The 16,505-nt window shown below is 41.4% G+C and overlaps 1 protein-coding gene across 2 annotated transcripts; it reads left to right on the forward strand.

The window, feature by feature from the left end:
- The first annotated feature begins 542 nt into the window (after positions 1–542).
- On the forward strand, positions 543–11,852 carry stk24b (serine/threonine kinase 24b (STE20 homolog, yeast)). 2 transcript variants are annotated; one of them, XM_075477696.1, is made up of 11 exons: positions 543–1,344; positions 4,234–4,464; positions 4,836–4,892; positions 6,208–6,316; positions 6,573–6,730; positions 8,902–9,087; positions 9,180–9,328; positions 9,536–9,659; positions 9,756–9,824; positions 10,506–10,642; positions 10,743–11,852. In XM_075477696.1, the coding sequence occupies exons 1-11, from the start codon at positions 1,303–1,305 to the stop codon at positions 10,777–10,779; spliced, it is 1,299 nt and encodes a 432-aa protein (XP_075333811.1). In that variant the 5' UTR covers positions 543–1,302; the 3' UTR covers positions 10,780–11,852. The 2 variants fall into 2 exon arrangements, with proteins under 2 accessions (XP_075333811.1, XP_075333812.1); XM_075477697.1 differs by lacking the exon at positions 10,743–11,852 and having other exon boundaries at positions 10,506–10,646.
- The last annotated feature ends 4,653 nt before the right edge of the window (positions 11,853–16,505 follow it).

The raw sequence follows: 16,505 nt of genomic DNA on the forward strand, positions 1-16,505 counted from the left end.
GCAAATACCATTTATCTGAAAACCAACTGATTAGCTCATACTAAATTTAGACCACTAAATTAGCTACACTTGGGCTCTCAGCTGCAGCTGCAGAGCTGTCCTCTGTCAACCGGAAGCTCGATGGTTTGATCCCTGGATTCCCGGCACATATGTTCTTGAGCAAGACACTGAACCCTGCATCACCTTCAGTGTGTTCGTGTATCAGTGTGTGGAGAAAGACCACTCCATGGGCTAAAAACGTATAAGAAGTGCTGTAGGGAATGGGTGGATTTGGCAAGCAGTTTCAAACTAGATTCCCATGCAAAAGTAAGATGTTATGTATGTTAATGTCACTTTGGAGCCAATTTGGAGAGAAATCATCAGATTATTGAAGGGACTCTGTAACAGTATACCTATATATGCATCATTTGCTCGCTCAAAACTGAAAGGATAGAAGTTTGGGGGGACCCTGATCTGTCCAAATGGCATCCTCACCTGGGTTGCAGGAGGATAAATCAGGATGTTGCTGCTGATCCAGATCCGGATCCGCCCAGTTAGGCGTCACAGCACCGACAAGATGGCCGAGAGTACGGGTCGAAAGTGAGGGAGGAAACAAAAACAGTGGCGAGCTATCTTTGCCGCAGATGCTACATCTTCGGAGCTGCAGATGACCAGTCGCGGCAAAATATAATTACTGGATACAGTCCAGTCTCCGTTCTGCGCTTGACGTTTGCCGGATGCAGACAAACTGTGCTCCCAGGCAGTCCGCAGGCGGAACGTTTGTCAGGTCGTCTGCGTTGGCCAGAGAGCTAACCTGCTAACCATGTTCGCTAGCTGACAGCACCGTGAGCGACAGAATACGCTTTCAGAAAGTGACAGTTGGGGTCATTTTGAAATAGATAGCTGTTACTACGTATTAAATTCCAAGAGCTAAAATTTGTTCCAATAGCATAACTTTCTCGAGTGAGAAATTGATTTTAACGCAGAGCTAACGCTTAGCCAGTCGGTTAGCACGCTAACATTGCGGATTTCTTATTTGCAGCCTCAAACTTAGCATTAGCAAACGTCACTTGGCGTGCTCAGCTGTTTGTGGTGTCTTGGGGTTGTTCCGACACAGAAGAGGTACACTGGTGTGTGGGAGAAGGACGTTTTTGTAACTACTTTGGATTACCGGAGACTGTTTTCAGCAGAAGTGGGTAATCGAGCGTCCCACGGGGTTGCTAACACTTAAGGCAGCACAGCTGGGACTGTCAAAAGAAGTAAATCCGAGGAGATCTCTGCCCCTGCATTATTGCACGGTGTGCAAATCCAAACAGCTTCATCATGGCCCATTCTCCCGTACAGGGTCACCTGCCGGGGATGCAGGTAAGCGTAAAAGCTTTTCAACTTGTTCCACATAATCCAGTGGAGGTAACTATCGGAGCAAAAACAAACTGTACGACTCTCTGCTGTGATTTTCTCTGCTGTGATTTTCTCTGCTGTGTACTGCACTGTACACTTAAAACAGCGAACGGATTTGGATTGTTTCAGGACTTTGCTACATCTTGTAAAATCTCAGGAGCCATCTAGCAGTTTAACTCAGCAGAATGAGCACTTGCGCGTCTGGTATGTATGTCTGGAGTTGCTTTTTGTAAAGCAACTCAAAGCACTCTGATGTACAAAAACATGCTAGCAGGACCGCTCTTTTTTTTTCTTTTTTTTTCTCCATGCTGCTCTTTACGGTTTGGCTTATAGACATAATTGTGTTGGGTACATAAGAGGAGGAGAGAACTGTTTTTGCTGGGAACTGTTTCACGCACCAGATTACGTTGCCTTTTCAAGGCTTGTTGGCGGATTTCTGTGGGTTGGCTGTAAAGAGTAGAGAGTAAAGAGTCCAGGTTAAGGTAGGATGCATTATCAGAAGCTGAGAAACTGATGGGACACTAAGATTAGGTGTGACTTAACTCATGCTAATAAGGTGGTACTTTCAGGCGGGTTTGATTGCACTTAACTAATACAGTTGAGCACCACAGCAAGTACAGCCATAAGTTGTAGCCTCACAGTTTTAACTGTTCAGCAATTTTCCATATTTCTAAGGTGAATGTTAGCTGTTAAATTGGCAGTATGCACACAGTTTGATTCGAGGATCTTGCTACGGGGCCATATTTTTCCCCAAACTAAGTATTTAGTTGTCTGAGCGAAATGAAACATGTCACTAATGTGGTTTTTATTAAAAAAAATAATGTATACTTTTGTGTAAATCTCCTTTAAGACAGCAAAAAAGGTTATTTTCGGTGACATTGGGATCTCTTCTCTCATCGGGCACGTGCTTTAATTTTAACTGCCTTAAATTGGACATAATGAGCCTTTCTCTGGTCATCGGAGGTCATAAAAGGAAGTTGTTTTTGTCAGCGGCTGCTCATGTTTCCCACATAAAAGCCTCTGGAGAGTTATGTCATCTTAGTTCACTTCCTGCAGCCTTAAAGTAGGGTTTTATTTATTTATTTTTATTTATTTTTTCCCCTCCAAACTTAGACAAAATTGCCACAGTATGCAATGCCAGAAAAGTTGGAAACATGGCAGCGTTGTCATTGTTTGTCATTCTCTCCCTGGTACGCAATAATCCTCACACTTCTGAGTTCCCACAAGCTCCTCTTAGTCTGATCACTTCATGAATTTGAAATGATGCCACCGCACACAATTTGTCATTCCCGTCCTTTTTGTCGAGACAGGAGTTACAAATCCGTCTCAACGTTGCATCAGCCATTTTTGGCAGTAAAAGCAGTTTGACGCCAGAGCTTTTCCGTCATTGTATCTCAGCATAAATAAACTAATTTGCAGCTAAAGCATAAACTAGGCAAAAAAAAAAAAAAAAAATGCAAATAATTGAAGATCTATTTGTAGGTCATATACAGAAGGACTGAAAATCTGTAGACGCCTTAGGATTCTATTCAGAGTGCCAAATATGGAAGCATCATGATGCATCCCTTTTTCTGAACGGAAGTATCATTAGTTTACTGCCACTATCTCGTGATGTTGCCAGTTATTTCGAAGGTTGCACGTGCCAGCATCTTTCACAGCATTGAAAAGGGACCAGCAAGAAGAGGAAAGTGCGCCTGTAGTAGCGCACTTGTAGTAACTTTATACAAGCATTAGCATATTCTGAATCACTAACCAAAGAAATTAAGGAATTCTAACCAACGTTCTGTTATGTGCAGCCGGCAATATATAATCACTCATTCATTGCTCTTGTTCGGAGCACATGATCTGTCTGCCATCTGTAATAAAGTGAAGAGTCACAGTGACATTAGATCCTGTTGCAGTGTGGCATATATCATGTCACAGCTTTGTGTCTTTTTTTTTCTTTTCTTAACTGATTCAGTTACTTTGATTTTGGTCTTGTTGCAGAGTGTGGAAGTCACTGTTTAGATCAAAAATATCTCCTCGGCTCCAAATTGTGCAACATGGCGCAAAAGCACCTTTTCCAGGACTGAATACAGACACAAATCCTCGGCTGTAAAAGTTGCCACAGAGCCTGTCATTTTCTTCGCCGTTTCTGAGTTGGTATGAAGCCTCAATATTGCCTGCATTCCATCAACATTACCCTATCGGGTAACATACAGTGTTTTGGTTTTTGACATTTCTGAATCAATACAGAATCTTCCACATCCTCATCTCGATGCATCTAAGATCCGATTATTTCCCCCTCCCCTTAATACACGGCTCTATTTTATTCAGGTAAGGATGAAGTCATCCCAAAATCTGCCCTGATACAGAAGAATACAGTTCCAGACAGAGGACGAACACCCAAAACGGTTACTGAGGAGCTACTCGGATCAAACTGATCAGGGAATTCAAACATATGAAATTTAACACATATGCAATCATACAATCAGTGCTTTTTCTTCTTTTTTTTTCTGGCATCATAGAATAATTCATGAGTCCATCGACCCCTAAGGTCTAGCTGGGTATTTAAAGGACTAAAATATTATATCTGGTACATAGATGGATTCATTTTAATGCTTTTTTTAACCTGCATGTTATTATCCAATTGTTACACTCTTTTCCCTTTCATTCTCCTGTGTCTCTCTTTCTGTGGACATAAACACTAGGTTTTGCAATGAGTGAATTGATGTATCCTGTAAGAATGGCATCCTGCTGGTGTTTTCCCCCAACATTCAGTTTTTTTTTTTCAAACATTCCTTTTTCATTCTTTTTAAATCCACCTTCCCTTTCCTCCCCCTGCTTTGTTCCCCCTTCCCCGTCGACTGCCAGAGTGCCAGAGTGGACCCGGAGGAGCTGTTCACCAAGCTGGAGCGTATTGGCAAGGGCTCTTTTGGCGAGGTGTTTAAAGGCATCGACAATCGCACGCAGAAGGTAGTGGCCATCAAGATTATTGACTTGGAGGAAGCAGAGGATGAGATTGAAGACATCCAGCAGGAGATCACTGTGCTGAGCCAGTGCGACAGCCCCTTTGTCACCAAGTACTATGGCTCATACCTGAAGGTGATGTTTGTTCCACACTTACAGGGCTGTAGCTGTTTTACATTGAAAGTGTTCTTTTTCTTTATTTTTAGCATGTGTAGTCAAACCTCCCAACTGGGCAAATGGGATGAGACAAAAAAGGATTTTTCTTCCCATGCCCACATTTTCCCCTGAATAGTCCAAAATTAAAAAGGGATTAGCCTCGGACGACTTAGGACACCTACCAAGCTCTTATTAATGTCATCATGACTTGTTAAAGACTGCATCCAGCTTGCGATGCCTTTGCAGTCAGCCAGTAACCACCCTAATATAGAGTCTGTTAATATTTTCCCACAAAATGCAGCCAAGCACTTAATGGTTTCTCTCCTTTTTGTCTGTCTCCACTGCCGCAGGACTCAAAGCTATGGATCATCATGGAGTATTTAGGTGGAGGCTCAGCCTTAGATCTGGTGAGTTATGCGCACCTTTTATCTCCCTTCACTCAAAGTGACCCGATTCAAAAACAATTGAAAGGAAATTACTTCACTGACAGAACAGATGACGCATTCTTCAGTGTGGGGCAAAGTGAACCTTTTTATAAAGTTTTGTATGACACAGTGGTATCAGAAAGAGTTCAGAATATTTTGCCGTTAGAAGCCACGCTAGTATTATTATTACAAATTTGTTGTATTTCCTAAAATTTGTGTGTGTGAGAAGCCCTATGCTTCACTGTGGCCATGCCTTTCTCCCTCTTTGCTCACTGCAGCTCTCCTGCTCTCACAGTGAATAAACGAAGCTGAAAATCCAAGCGCGTCGTCGACCGTCCACAGTTTTGTAGATGAGGTGAAATTTATTTAGCTTTTTTTAACCAACAGGGAGTATTCCACTGGTTACTGTTGCGATACTGTCACTGGGGTTCCTCGCAGAAAACGTTTGCATTGCCTGTGACTCCAGCAGACGTGTCTCCGTGCATCCCAGAAGTGGCTTCCTGCTCTGCTAAAAGATAAAAATAACTAATAAAATAAAAATACGTGCCTGGTCCAACTGCGCGGAGCACAAGAGCCAGACATGACGTCAGTTACGGAAACGTCAGAGAGAATCTGGTCACATTTAAAAACGAAATACGACAACATGACCGGAGACACTGGGCCAAAACTGATGTTTTTCACCGTGGTTTATCAGCTACAAAAATAAAAAAAAAACAGAAAGTATAATGACATCACAGATGTGTAAATGATAACACCAGAAAGGATGAAACGTGGGAATTATTTGCAGGAGTTTTCGGACTAGAAGGTGCTTGTGATAGCATGTTACACAGAACCGTGTGAACGATCAGGATTATTGGCCTGCAGACTGCAGTTCTGCATTAAACTGGGCTGAAAAGAAATCTGATACACCGCTTTAGCAGAGGTCTTCTCTCTGCTGAGCACATTTTCTAGTTTTCTGTCTTTGAATGAGGGACATGTCAGCCAGACGCTGCGCAACCGAGTGGCCCACGGATTTACTTTCAATAGTTGTTGTTTTTTTTTTTTTTTTAAAAGTGGAAATCGGTGGTAGAAATGAACTCGATCAAACAAGCTGTGCCGCGTACTTGTTGGCATTTACTCTGGGTGTATTTTAGTCTTTTTAAGAAATTTTGAGACCAAATAAACCTTGTATATCACCCATTTGAACCAAAAATCACAGAATGAACTCTTTGCCACAACTCTGTCAAATGACTAAACCTCCACCCAGAGGCCCAGTTAACAGCCACTGCTCACTGCTTTTGTTGTTTTTCTGTCAAAGATGGAGCCCGGAGCTCTGGATGAGACCCAAATTGCCACAATCCTTAGAGAGATCCTCAAGGGCCTGGAGTACCTGCACTCTGAGAAGAAGATCCATAGGGATATCAAAGGTAGCTGACTGGTTGAGCACCGCTGTCAGAGCACACAGGTTTCAGCTCACTAAATGGCCTCAGGGATCACACACAAATATCATATTGCACGTTAATGGTATTAGTGTCCACTTACAGTTTCATTCATTATAGAGTTTTGCATTTCACCGGGGAACTGAAGTGAGTGCCGGATTGATTGTACCGATAAAATGCACAGACATTTCTGAAGAAGGTGGCAGAGTTTCTCACCATCCGTCTCCTCCCTCCCCGCCCCTAGCTGCCAATGTGCTGCTGTCCGAGCAAGGAGAGGTGAAGCTGGCAGATTTTGGCGTGGCCGGCCAGCTCACAGACACACAGATCAAACGCAATACCTTTGTGGGCACGCCCTTCTGGATGGCCCCGGAGGTGATCAAACAGTCTGCCTACGATTCCAAGGTGAGTTCAGTGCCAGGGCGTTATGTCTACACCCGAGGTTGCATGACATCACTCCCTTGCTGCGGCGTCGAATTGCATTCCTCTGTCAGAACAGCACTTTTAGCAATGCAAACGTCTCTCAGACTACACCCCACTGTAGACACGAATATCAAAGCGTCACTGACACATTAGTGACTTAATGCTGTGCTAATGCATACAGTTTCAACACCATGTGTGACACCTCTGCAGCGGAGTACTCAGACTTCTCGTGCTTTGCAAAAATGCACGTGATAGATGTAAAAATCCCAATTTGATAGGACTTTCATGGATACGATTATGTTATTCTACAACACTACAATGATCGTCTCAATAAATTTTATGCGGTGGAGTGTAGCTGAGAGAGTGCATGACTGATTGATTTCTTAATAAATCATCAAATGACCAGAAATGACCTCACTAAGTTGCATTCTGTTGGTTGACAGCATGGATGAAAACTCACAGCCAACAGTTCAACATCTGGGGTGCAGAGATGCTCCGTTGCTGTAACACGTCCAGGATCCTACCATCTGTTGTTAACAAGAATTACTATTCCTACTGCTCTGTTTGCTGGGATAGTCTGACAGGCATTGGAATATGGAATATGTTCCTATGTGAAGCACATAATGCTCCATTCTTGATTTTTCCCATGTTATCCTTGTTAACCCTCCAAGCCTCTTCCCTTTATTTTCACGGGAAGAAGTGGTCATAGCGCGTGATAACAGCATGGTAACAGCTCCCCCCGTTGGCAGGGTTACACATCATAACAGATGTCAAAGAGTTGCTGAAGCACCAGCAAAAATCTTTGGAGCAGCACAAACCAGCTTAGAAAAATATTTTAAAAATCAGTTTTTCCCCTGGAGGGGGCTCAAGAATATGTAAAGGTTGACAAGCTGCCACTAGTGCATTCCTGAATTTAACCAAACTGCTCACTTTAACTGGGTACAGCAAGCGGTTTGTATTTTAAACAGACACATTTACACTGTCTAGTGCTGGTGTGTGACGTATGAATGTAACCTTGCTACCCAGGTCCAGAGATGTTGATCTTATTCACTTATCTGCCCCAAAGTAAGATCCTTGTCACTTTAGTGAGGCTGTAAACATAGCTTGTGTATACTTCCTGCACACAAAAGCTGTGGCAGTATCACAGATAAGTTTCTCACATGTTTACATTTTGGGAACACTTGCCACAGAAAACCCAGTCTCTGACTAAGATGTTAGATTGATGCTTGTTAATGAATAAGGGAGAATAGAAAGAATAGTTTTCATCGTTGCTTGTCAAAAATCTATTGTGTTTACTGTCCTCTTTTGTAGAGCTCGGAGAATAAGTTTCAGAATCTGACACATTTGGCTCATGTGTTTGAGTTCATAAAGTCTAATCTGATGGGCACGGCAGCCAGAGTAAAGGATAGAACCAGAGACTAAACAACACTTTCTAATCATCCAGGAGAGAGAAACAAAAACATTTTAGAGGACAAAAAAAATTCACCATCAAGGACTTTTTTTCTTCTAACAGTATCATAACTCCTGAGCTCCGTCATTTTACAGCCGTCCTGGTCAAACTAAAAACTACACTTGTGTTATGCCCACATTTCTATATAACAAGCTACAACATCATGGTATTATTCTTTTATTATTCCTTTACTAAGGTTCGTAGCGCGTCATGTACTTATTGTGGCACAAACACTGAGAGAAATCATGCCTTCTATTTTGCTCTGAACATGTCTGGGATGGCTGCTGCCCCAAGGAGAGCTTCTCTCATGCATTTACTAAACAGCCTCGCAGCTTTTGTGTAGATTCAGGAAAAGAAGTTGGGAACCACAACACGTTGGCACAATCAGAATCCCTTATGCTGTGTTATACTGCCCTCTAGTGACCAATTATGGTACCACTAGAATGAACTACCAGTCATTTTAACGTGGGTTACACTTCTTAATGAGAGTTTTGTCTCAGAATGTCCCCTGAGCTCGCTTCGCCTCGTCGTTGCAACTGACACGTGCAACAGTCGGGTGTAAAAAAAGAAAGAACGTTTTCCATCATAAAATGTTTTAGAGCCTTTGGCCAGCTCAGGTTTGGTACCTTGTGTTAAAGGTATGAGACGTGTTTGTCCTGTGTTGTCTCTGCACATTTATATCGGTCTCTCCTGTGCATTCCAGGCTGACATTTGGTCTCTCGGAATCACAGCTATCGAGCTGGCGAAAGGCGAGCCGCCCCACTCGGAGCTCCATCCCATGAAGGTTTTATTCCTCATCCCAAAGAACAACCCGCCCACACTAGAGGGCAACTACAGCAAACCTCTCAAGGAGTTTGTGGAGGCCTGCCTCAACAAAGAGCCCAGTTTTGTATGCAGCTTTGTTGGCTTTGGGTTTCGTCATTGCAGACTTTTCCAGTCGGCAGCAGCCGCTCATCTCACTTCATTCGCTTCCTTCCACAGAGGCCAACTGCCAAAGAACTGCTGAAGCATAAATTGATCGTCCGCCATGCGAAAAAGACTTCCTACCTGACCGAGCTGGTGGACAAGTACAAAAGGTGGAAAGCGGAGCAGTCTAGAGCTACGGAGTCCAGTTCTGATGAGTCTGATTCGTAAGTTTGCTGCAGCCTACATCAAGTTCGTGGATTTTTAAGGTAGCAGCTCTTTTTACTCCTGTTTCTAAAAGTACACAAGTTCAACAGAGGTAAATAAGACTTATCCTGTGCTGGCTTGCCCTCACAGATTTGTTGTAATCAGCGCATGACTTCTTTGCCTATCCTGATAAATGTTCAAACCCTCTCTCGCATCCATTTTATCAGAGAGCAGGATGGCCAGGCATCAGGTGGGAATGACTTTGGCAGTGATGACTGGATCTTCACCATCCGAGAGAAGGACCCCAAAAAACTGCAGAATGGGGAGGGGCAGTTCGGGGGAACAGACCAGGTCAGCATTACTGTTCCAAGAGATTTTTTTTTTATTATTATTATTTTTAATCCCCAAAAGGTAAAATTCACCTCACGCCTGCTTGCTTTTCTGCAGACAAAAGACATTCCAAAGAGGCCTTTTTCACAGAGCCTGGCCACAGTCATCTCTCCTGCATTAGCTGAGGTAAGGAGCTCCATGATCAACAAACTAATTAGTCTCCTTTGCCCTCGTGACTCCTTTACACTCTGATTACTGTGACCGTAGCGGAATGTTTCAAAACACACATAAGACTTTGAATTGTGTTTACAAGCTGAATAATTTGGGGTATGCGACTCTGTGTACTTGATTATTGAATCGATTATGTGAGAAATCAGATATTTGTTCAATCATCTCAACTAACAAGCCCACTGATTTTGCTACTTTAAAATGTTTAAGTGTGAATGTAATGGAGGCAATTTAAACTCAATTTAAAATTATTGTTTCCAGGACAATCAGGGGGTTCTACTGAAGAGAGTGCTCCATGCTTAATGGTTCAGGCTGAGTGCACATACCATAACATCTGTTAGCAGGGGGAGAGGATCAGCATTTACTGCCATAGTCTCACAAATGCAACACATTGGAAATAACTCTGTATAACCACAGCTCCACGTGCTGACCTTTGCAGCTCAGTGGCTGCTAATGTGGGGGTCAAGCAGTGCTTTTCCATTTTTCTCGCAGATTTATCTTTTGCAGAGCAGCTTTTCTAAGCTTCATTCACCTCTGCCATTAGAACTCTGTGACCTTAGCTTGAATCATGAAGAGCCTTTTATTATGACATCACTGACTCTCAATAGTCTAACCAAACTTCCGCCCCTCTACCCCCAGCTGAAGGCGCGACAGGAGCAGGTTAATGGGAACCCCATGGTTCTGGATGAGCTGAGGGAGGCCATTCTGATGGCTGAAGAGGCTTTTCCTGGTATTTCTGATTCCCTGGTGGCTCATATGGTGCACAGACTCCAGAGGTAACAGCTCTGATCATATTCATTAAACAAAAGTGAATGAGTACACAGCTTCAGATGACAACCGTGTGTTGAATCCTCCATTATCTCTCGTTTCTTTCAGTTTCTCCTCAAGCAGGACATCCTCCTCTTCCCCATAGTGATTGGGTCTCAGCCCCAGACCTGCTGTCCCAGGCCCCCACATACCACCAACACCCTAGCCAGGTCAGAGGGTCAAAAGTCAGGGGTGAAGTCATTCAGTACCAGTTGGCCGCATTTGATCTCCATGTCGAGGGAGGGGCCCTAACCTCGCCTGTAAAAAATGACTGAACTTCAAAGTGGAGAACAGAGAGCTTCTTCTTTTATTCATTAATGAGAGGAGAAGTTTGCAGGCCACAGAACCCATTGAAAAGGCTGCAATGGAAGAAGGCTCAAAGTCAGAGTGACGAGCCAGAAAAAAACAGCAAAGTCGGACTCTGGGCTCTGTACACGCAACACTCCAGTCTCACACAGCAGAGTCTGCATGGACTTTGCTCGACGAGGAGCCGAAACTCTCTCCTGAATCTACAAGACTTCAGTCTCCCCTTCTAACGCAGGCGTCATATCCCCAGAACCTCCGAGAGCATGCTTGATGAACCTGCAGGGATGTTATCTTAGTGTACAAGCTGTGTAAGTGGTCACCTGCGAGCATTTGTGTGAGTGTGTGTGCGTGCGTGCATGTTCTCTCGCGTACGTAAAAAAAAAAAAAAAAAAAACTCCCTGTTTAGGTAAACTGCAGCATTCTTAATGAAACCTCAGGTAAAGTGCTTTAAGTGGACTTTGGCCTCCAAGGCAGGGGGTGGGGTGGGGGGGGTTGCCATGCTGTATATGATTACAAGTTGTCATTGCGGGAAATAAATCACTGTGTACAAAATGGTCATGCGCATTTTGTAGATAATAATAAAGTTCAAAAGTAGATATTTAAACATCTCTAAAGTTACTCCAACAGAATTAACAGAAAATGCCTTGCCTTTTTCAGATGCATTCTTCTGTGTTCGAGCATTTCATCACAGACTTTGTCTGTTTTTCTTTTACTCATCACTGAGTGAAAGGCATCGGGGTTTTCATTTGAAGTGACTGAGTTCCGGTCTTCCATTTCAATCTCCTGCTGAGCTGTCGAACTATGATACTAAGCTTACTTTGTTTAGCAGCAGAAGCTTCTCCTTTGTTTTTTTTTGTAGTCCGGGGGGGGGGGGGGGGGGGGGGTGCTACCTGTACTTATGTTTAAACTATTTAAGTCAGTTTTGAAATTATGTAGGACAAGAATGAAGGTAACAGACAATTGCAACAGGAACCACTATGAGCAGTCGAATGCTGATATCATTTGAAGTATTTTTTTTTTTCTCCTCGGCTCGCGGTTTTTTAGCAGTACTTAGAAACTGAAGTGGAGGCGGGAAAAAACTGGCAAGGACCATTACGTCATGACACTTTACTAATGGCCAAACTAGATAGGACCAGCCGATCTGCAGGAATCAATGCCATCCTTATTATCCTTACTGCAGACGTTGTTGTCATCACCTCCACTCATGCTATAGAAGTGCCATGTCCTCTTTTATGCTTTCACCAGATATTTGTAGTATGATTTTGCACCTTTTTTTTTTTCTTTCTTTTTTTTAATTTTCAGATCCGTTTTTTTTGCACTTTGAAAGTGTGTCAAGTATTTAAAGAAACCTGTAAGAGGGGTGGGAGGGGACAACCGAAAACAGTTGCTAATAGCCATGTTTTACTATATATGTTTACTTAAGAGTTCCAGAATTTACTACTGTGCTATTGCAGCAATAATGTTGAGGAGTTGCATTATGATGCACTTGTCAACACAGGGATTGAAAGAAATTAAGAAATATCTCATATTTTTATAACAGCAAAGAGTTAAGTATGGAAATATGGAATGCTTTATGGGCACCTGCCTTTGGCAAAAAAAAAACTATACCTTACAGAACAACATATGCTATGGAAATAACTACAAAATGTGTACATTTGGTCTCCTTTATCATAGCTGACAATTTATAGTACTGTATATAATCTTTGCTTGTGTCATTTGAGAATCCCCAAGTTAAATGTAAGCTCCTTGTAAGCTTTCAAAGTGACATGAGAAATAAAGATCTAATGCTAACTGAGAACTTTGTGTCCTCCACGTTTTATTTTCGAGGTAGATGTTTGCTTATGTTGACACATTACGGTAGGTAGGTAGATGTTTATTCACTTGTGTTTGATTATGAGAGAATATTATTGAATACCTTTTTCTGTGTGGCTCAACAGGTCAAAGTGATTTAACACTAATAGGGACGATAAGGCCTTATTATTTTTATCATTATTAATATTTTCATCGTATCAAATTTTCATCACGACTTCCAGCTATGTGTAGCAATATTTCCTGCAGCAACATGACTCAGATCTGAACACAAGTGATGGAGAAAATAATTAAATGTGAGTAGTGGACATTTTCTTCTTTCATTAGGAAAAAAAAAATGCTCATCTTGAATTTGATGGCAGCAATACATATATATATAAAAAATATATTTGGGATGGGCAACAAAAGTCTGTAAAAGTAAGTGGTACTGAAAAGAAACCGCTGGAAGAGCATGTTGCAACTAATTAGGTTCGTTGTTAGCAGGTAAATGACATGATTGAGTATAAAAGGAGCACCTAAGAGAGGTAGAGTCTCAGAAGTAAAGATGGAAGAGTTTCCACCATCTGCCAAAGAAAAAGGTTAACAAATTGTGGAGCAATTTCACAATAATGTTCCTTCACATAAAATTGCAAAGACTTCAAATATTCCATCAGCTTCACTATTTCATGAAAATATTCGGAGTATCTGAAGGTATCTCTGTGCAAGAAACACAGTTGAAATTTTTGGAACTTGTCATTTTTGCGGGGAGGAGGAAGTCATAGATGCCAGGACCTCCAGACTAAAGGAGAAAGAGCCTGACGCTCATAAGTTCAAAAGCTGTCATATCTGATGGTATGGGGTTGCATTAGTGCCTATTCTGCCCTCGCAGTACACATCAGCTTTGTACGGCTAGACCGATAGTTAACAGCATAAAAAGGGAAACTCCAGAAATCTTGTTAAGGATCTATGTTTTATCTTTTTATCTCTTTTCTTCCTCAGTTTTATTTCTTAAGTTTTCTCCATCTAAGTGTGTAAGACATAAACATAAACATTACAAAAGTGTAACGTCTGTTGTGTCCTTTACACAATAAAATATGAAGTTACACAGTATTCTCTATATCAACACATCTACACAATAAACTACAATGTTCTTAATGTATAGAAATCAAATATCCCCAGTATTACCAAACTCAACAGATGTAAACAAATCCACGAATGAGCCTGAGGCATAGCACCGAGGAGCGTAACTAGAGCAAACCGCTACAGTAGCGAACGTCATAAAATGCATTACTGAAAGTGAACATGTACATCACACAGTAAACCACAAAATTGACGTATAATTACTTACAGACAAACATCTGACCAAGCTCTGTAATGAAGCAGACTTGTGAATGATTTCCGCGCTGTTACTCGAACTGGTCCGTCACTAAAACGGGTCCGACTAGGAACTGTGACTCAACGCCGAACTGAACAGATATTCTGGAAAAAATAATTACTCTAAGACGAACTCTTCCTCCGAATTTTGATACTCGACCAATGATAGTGCATTAAGAATCTGATCACAGTAAATCCACTACAAAATAGCATCATGTGCAAGAGGCTGGAAATTTGCAACATAATGATGAAATGAATTGATGCGCAGCACACGTTAAAAGAATTGCATTGTAATTAATGGAGAGCTCTCTTCTTAACGTTAACCGGATTAACAATTTGGAGTGTAAGCAAACATAATTTTAAAATTTAGATCAAGATTACTTTTATTGTCATGTGGTCATTCTTACACAAAATACATGAAATTACTCCTCCGAATTTAACCCATCCAGGTTGGCACCTGTTGAGCACATGCATGCACATGGTCACACACTATGGTGACAGATGCCACAGACACCCCTCCAGCTGCCAGCTCACCAATCTTTTTTTGATCAGTGAGAGTGGGAATTGAACTGCCAACATTCTGGTTATTGGATGGCCCACTCCGACCACTGAGCCACGGCCTCCCACCTTGGTTTAAACATAACATTCTGTAATATTTTATGTATGTTTTGATTCTTTTTTTCTTTTTTATTCAATGAATGTGGGACATGTACAATGCAAATAAGGTGTTATATAGCTTTGAAGAATTACATAGTGCTTACAATATACCCAGGAACCACTTCTTCAAATATTTGCAAATTAGGAGTTATATTTTGAAAAAGTAAAAACAATAGATAAACAAACCACCACTGTCCACTCTTGAAGAGGTTATACTAAATCATATGCACAGTTGTGGTCAGGTTTCTATTACTTATAGCTTAATTGTGGAAAACTCCAATGAATCTTCAACTGACAAGCGAATGAAGTGGTCCAGTGACATGGACACAGACATTTCTGAGGACGAATGGAAAATGGTGTGTCACACAGCACAGACTCAAACTATCAACACCAGATTTAAACTTATACAGTATAAATGGATTATGCGTACATATATGACTCCTTCCCTTTTGCACCGCTTCAACAACAATAACCCTGACCTCTGCATTAAGTGTGGTCTAGAGGAGGGCACACTTTATCACTGCCTGTGGAACTGCCCTAAAATTAAGGAATTTTGGGATAAGGTAATAGAACAAGTCTCTGACATTAGCTCCATTAGATTGCCTGTCTGTCCTAAGTTGTTCATTCTTGGACTTGTCCCAACAGACTTAAGATTGTCTAATGCAGATAAAAAGATGGTCTATATGTGCTCATTACAAGCTAAATACTGTATTGCCACCTCATGGAAAGCTATGGAGCTATGGCACCTTCTGTCAATGTTTGGTTCAAGACCCTCTCCAACACTCTGGCCATGGAAAAATTCATTTATGCTAAAAAGGGGAAGCTACAGAGTTTCTACAAAATATGGCAACAATTTACTGACTTTTTGGAAAGCCAGCAAGATGTACAAGAGGCATAGGCTGTATATTTCAACTTTTTGATTGTATTGTAAGAGGGTTTTCTTTTCTTTTTTCTTTTTCTTTCTCTTTCTTTAATGTTGTTTTGTTTCCATTTTTGTATTAAAAAATGTATTTTTCCTTCTATGATGCTAAAATATGTATATACGATCTATATTGTTGTAAAAGTTGGAAAAATTTAATAAATAAAATTACAAAAAAAAAAAGAACCCTTAGGTGTTCAATTATTACCTGGACCGGATTTTTTTACATGAAATAGTCCGAAAATTTTACAGAACATACAACACTGTGCTTGGAAATAAATACAAATATTGGAATCGTTACTATGTAATTGCGTGACAGCATATTACAAAAAACTGACACGAAAACAAAATTAACATGCGGTGTAAAGAAAGTCAATGTGAAAAAAAAAGTAAAACAGTTCGAGTATAAATTACTAACAAATGATTTTGATTATATGAATAATCTTTTTTAAAAAAGTCTGTCTAAAGCTTTTCAGCTGGAATTTGGATAATTGTGCTAAAATGATCCCAGCCAAAATCTTTCACGAGCACTGTCCACCCAGACAGATTTTTAGCCTTATCCGACCATCTCGGCTGATGGCTATAAGCTAACATAACTTGGATCGAGAGGCTGATCATGATCTGACTCGGACTCAGGCGAAACTTCGCATTCTATCTCCGGGTCCGAGTCAGACCAAGACAGTTCGTAAGTGTCTTCCATTGCTGTAGAAAAAATGTTTGCATTTCTGACGTCATGTTGAGTGAACATGGCGGCGCTAGGGAGGGAGAGCCAGAGCGGTATAACTTGA

This window comes from Odontesthes bonariensis, chromosome 11 (assembly GCF_027942865.1).
Source record: "Odontesthes bonariensis isolate fOdoBon6 chromosome 11, fOdoBon6.hap1, whole genome shotgun sequence".
NCBI lineage: Eukaryota > Metazoa > Chordata > Actinopteri > Atheriniformes > Atherinopsidae > Odontesthes > Odontesthes bonariensis.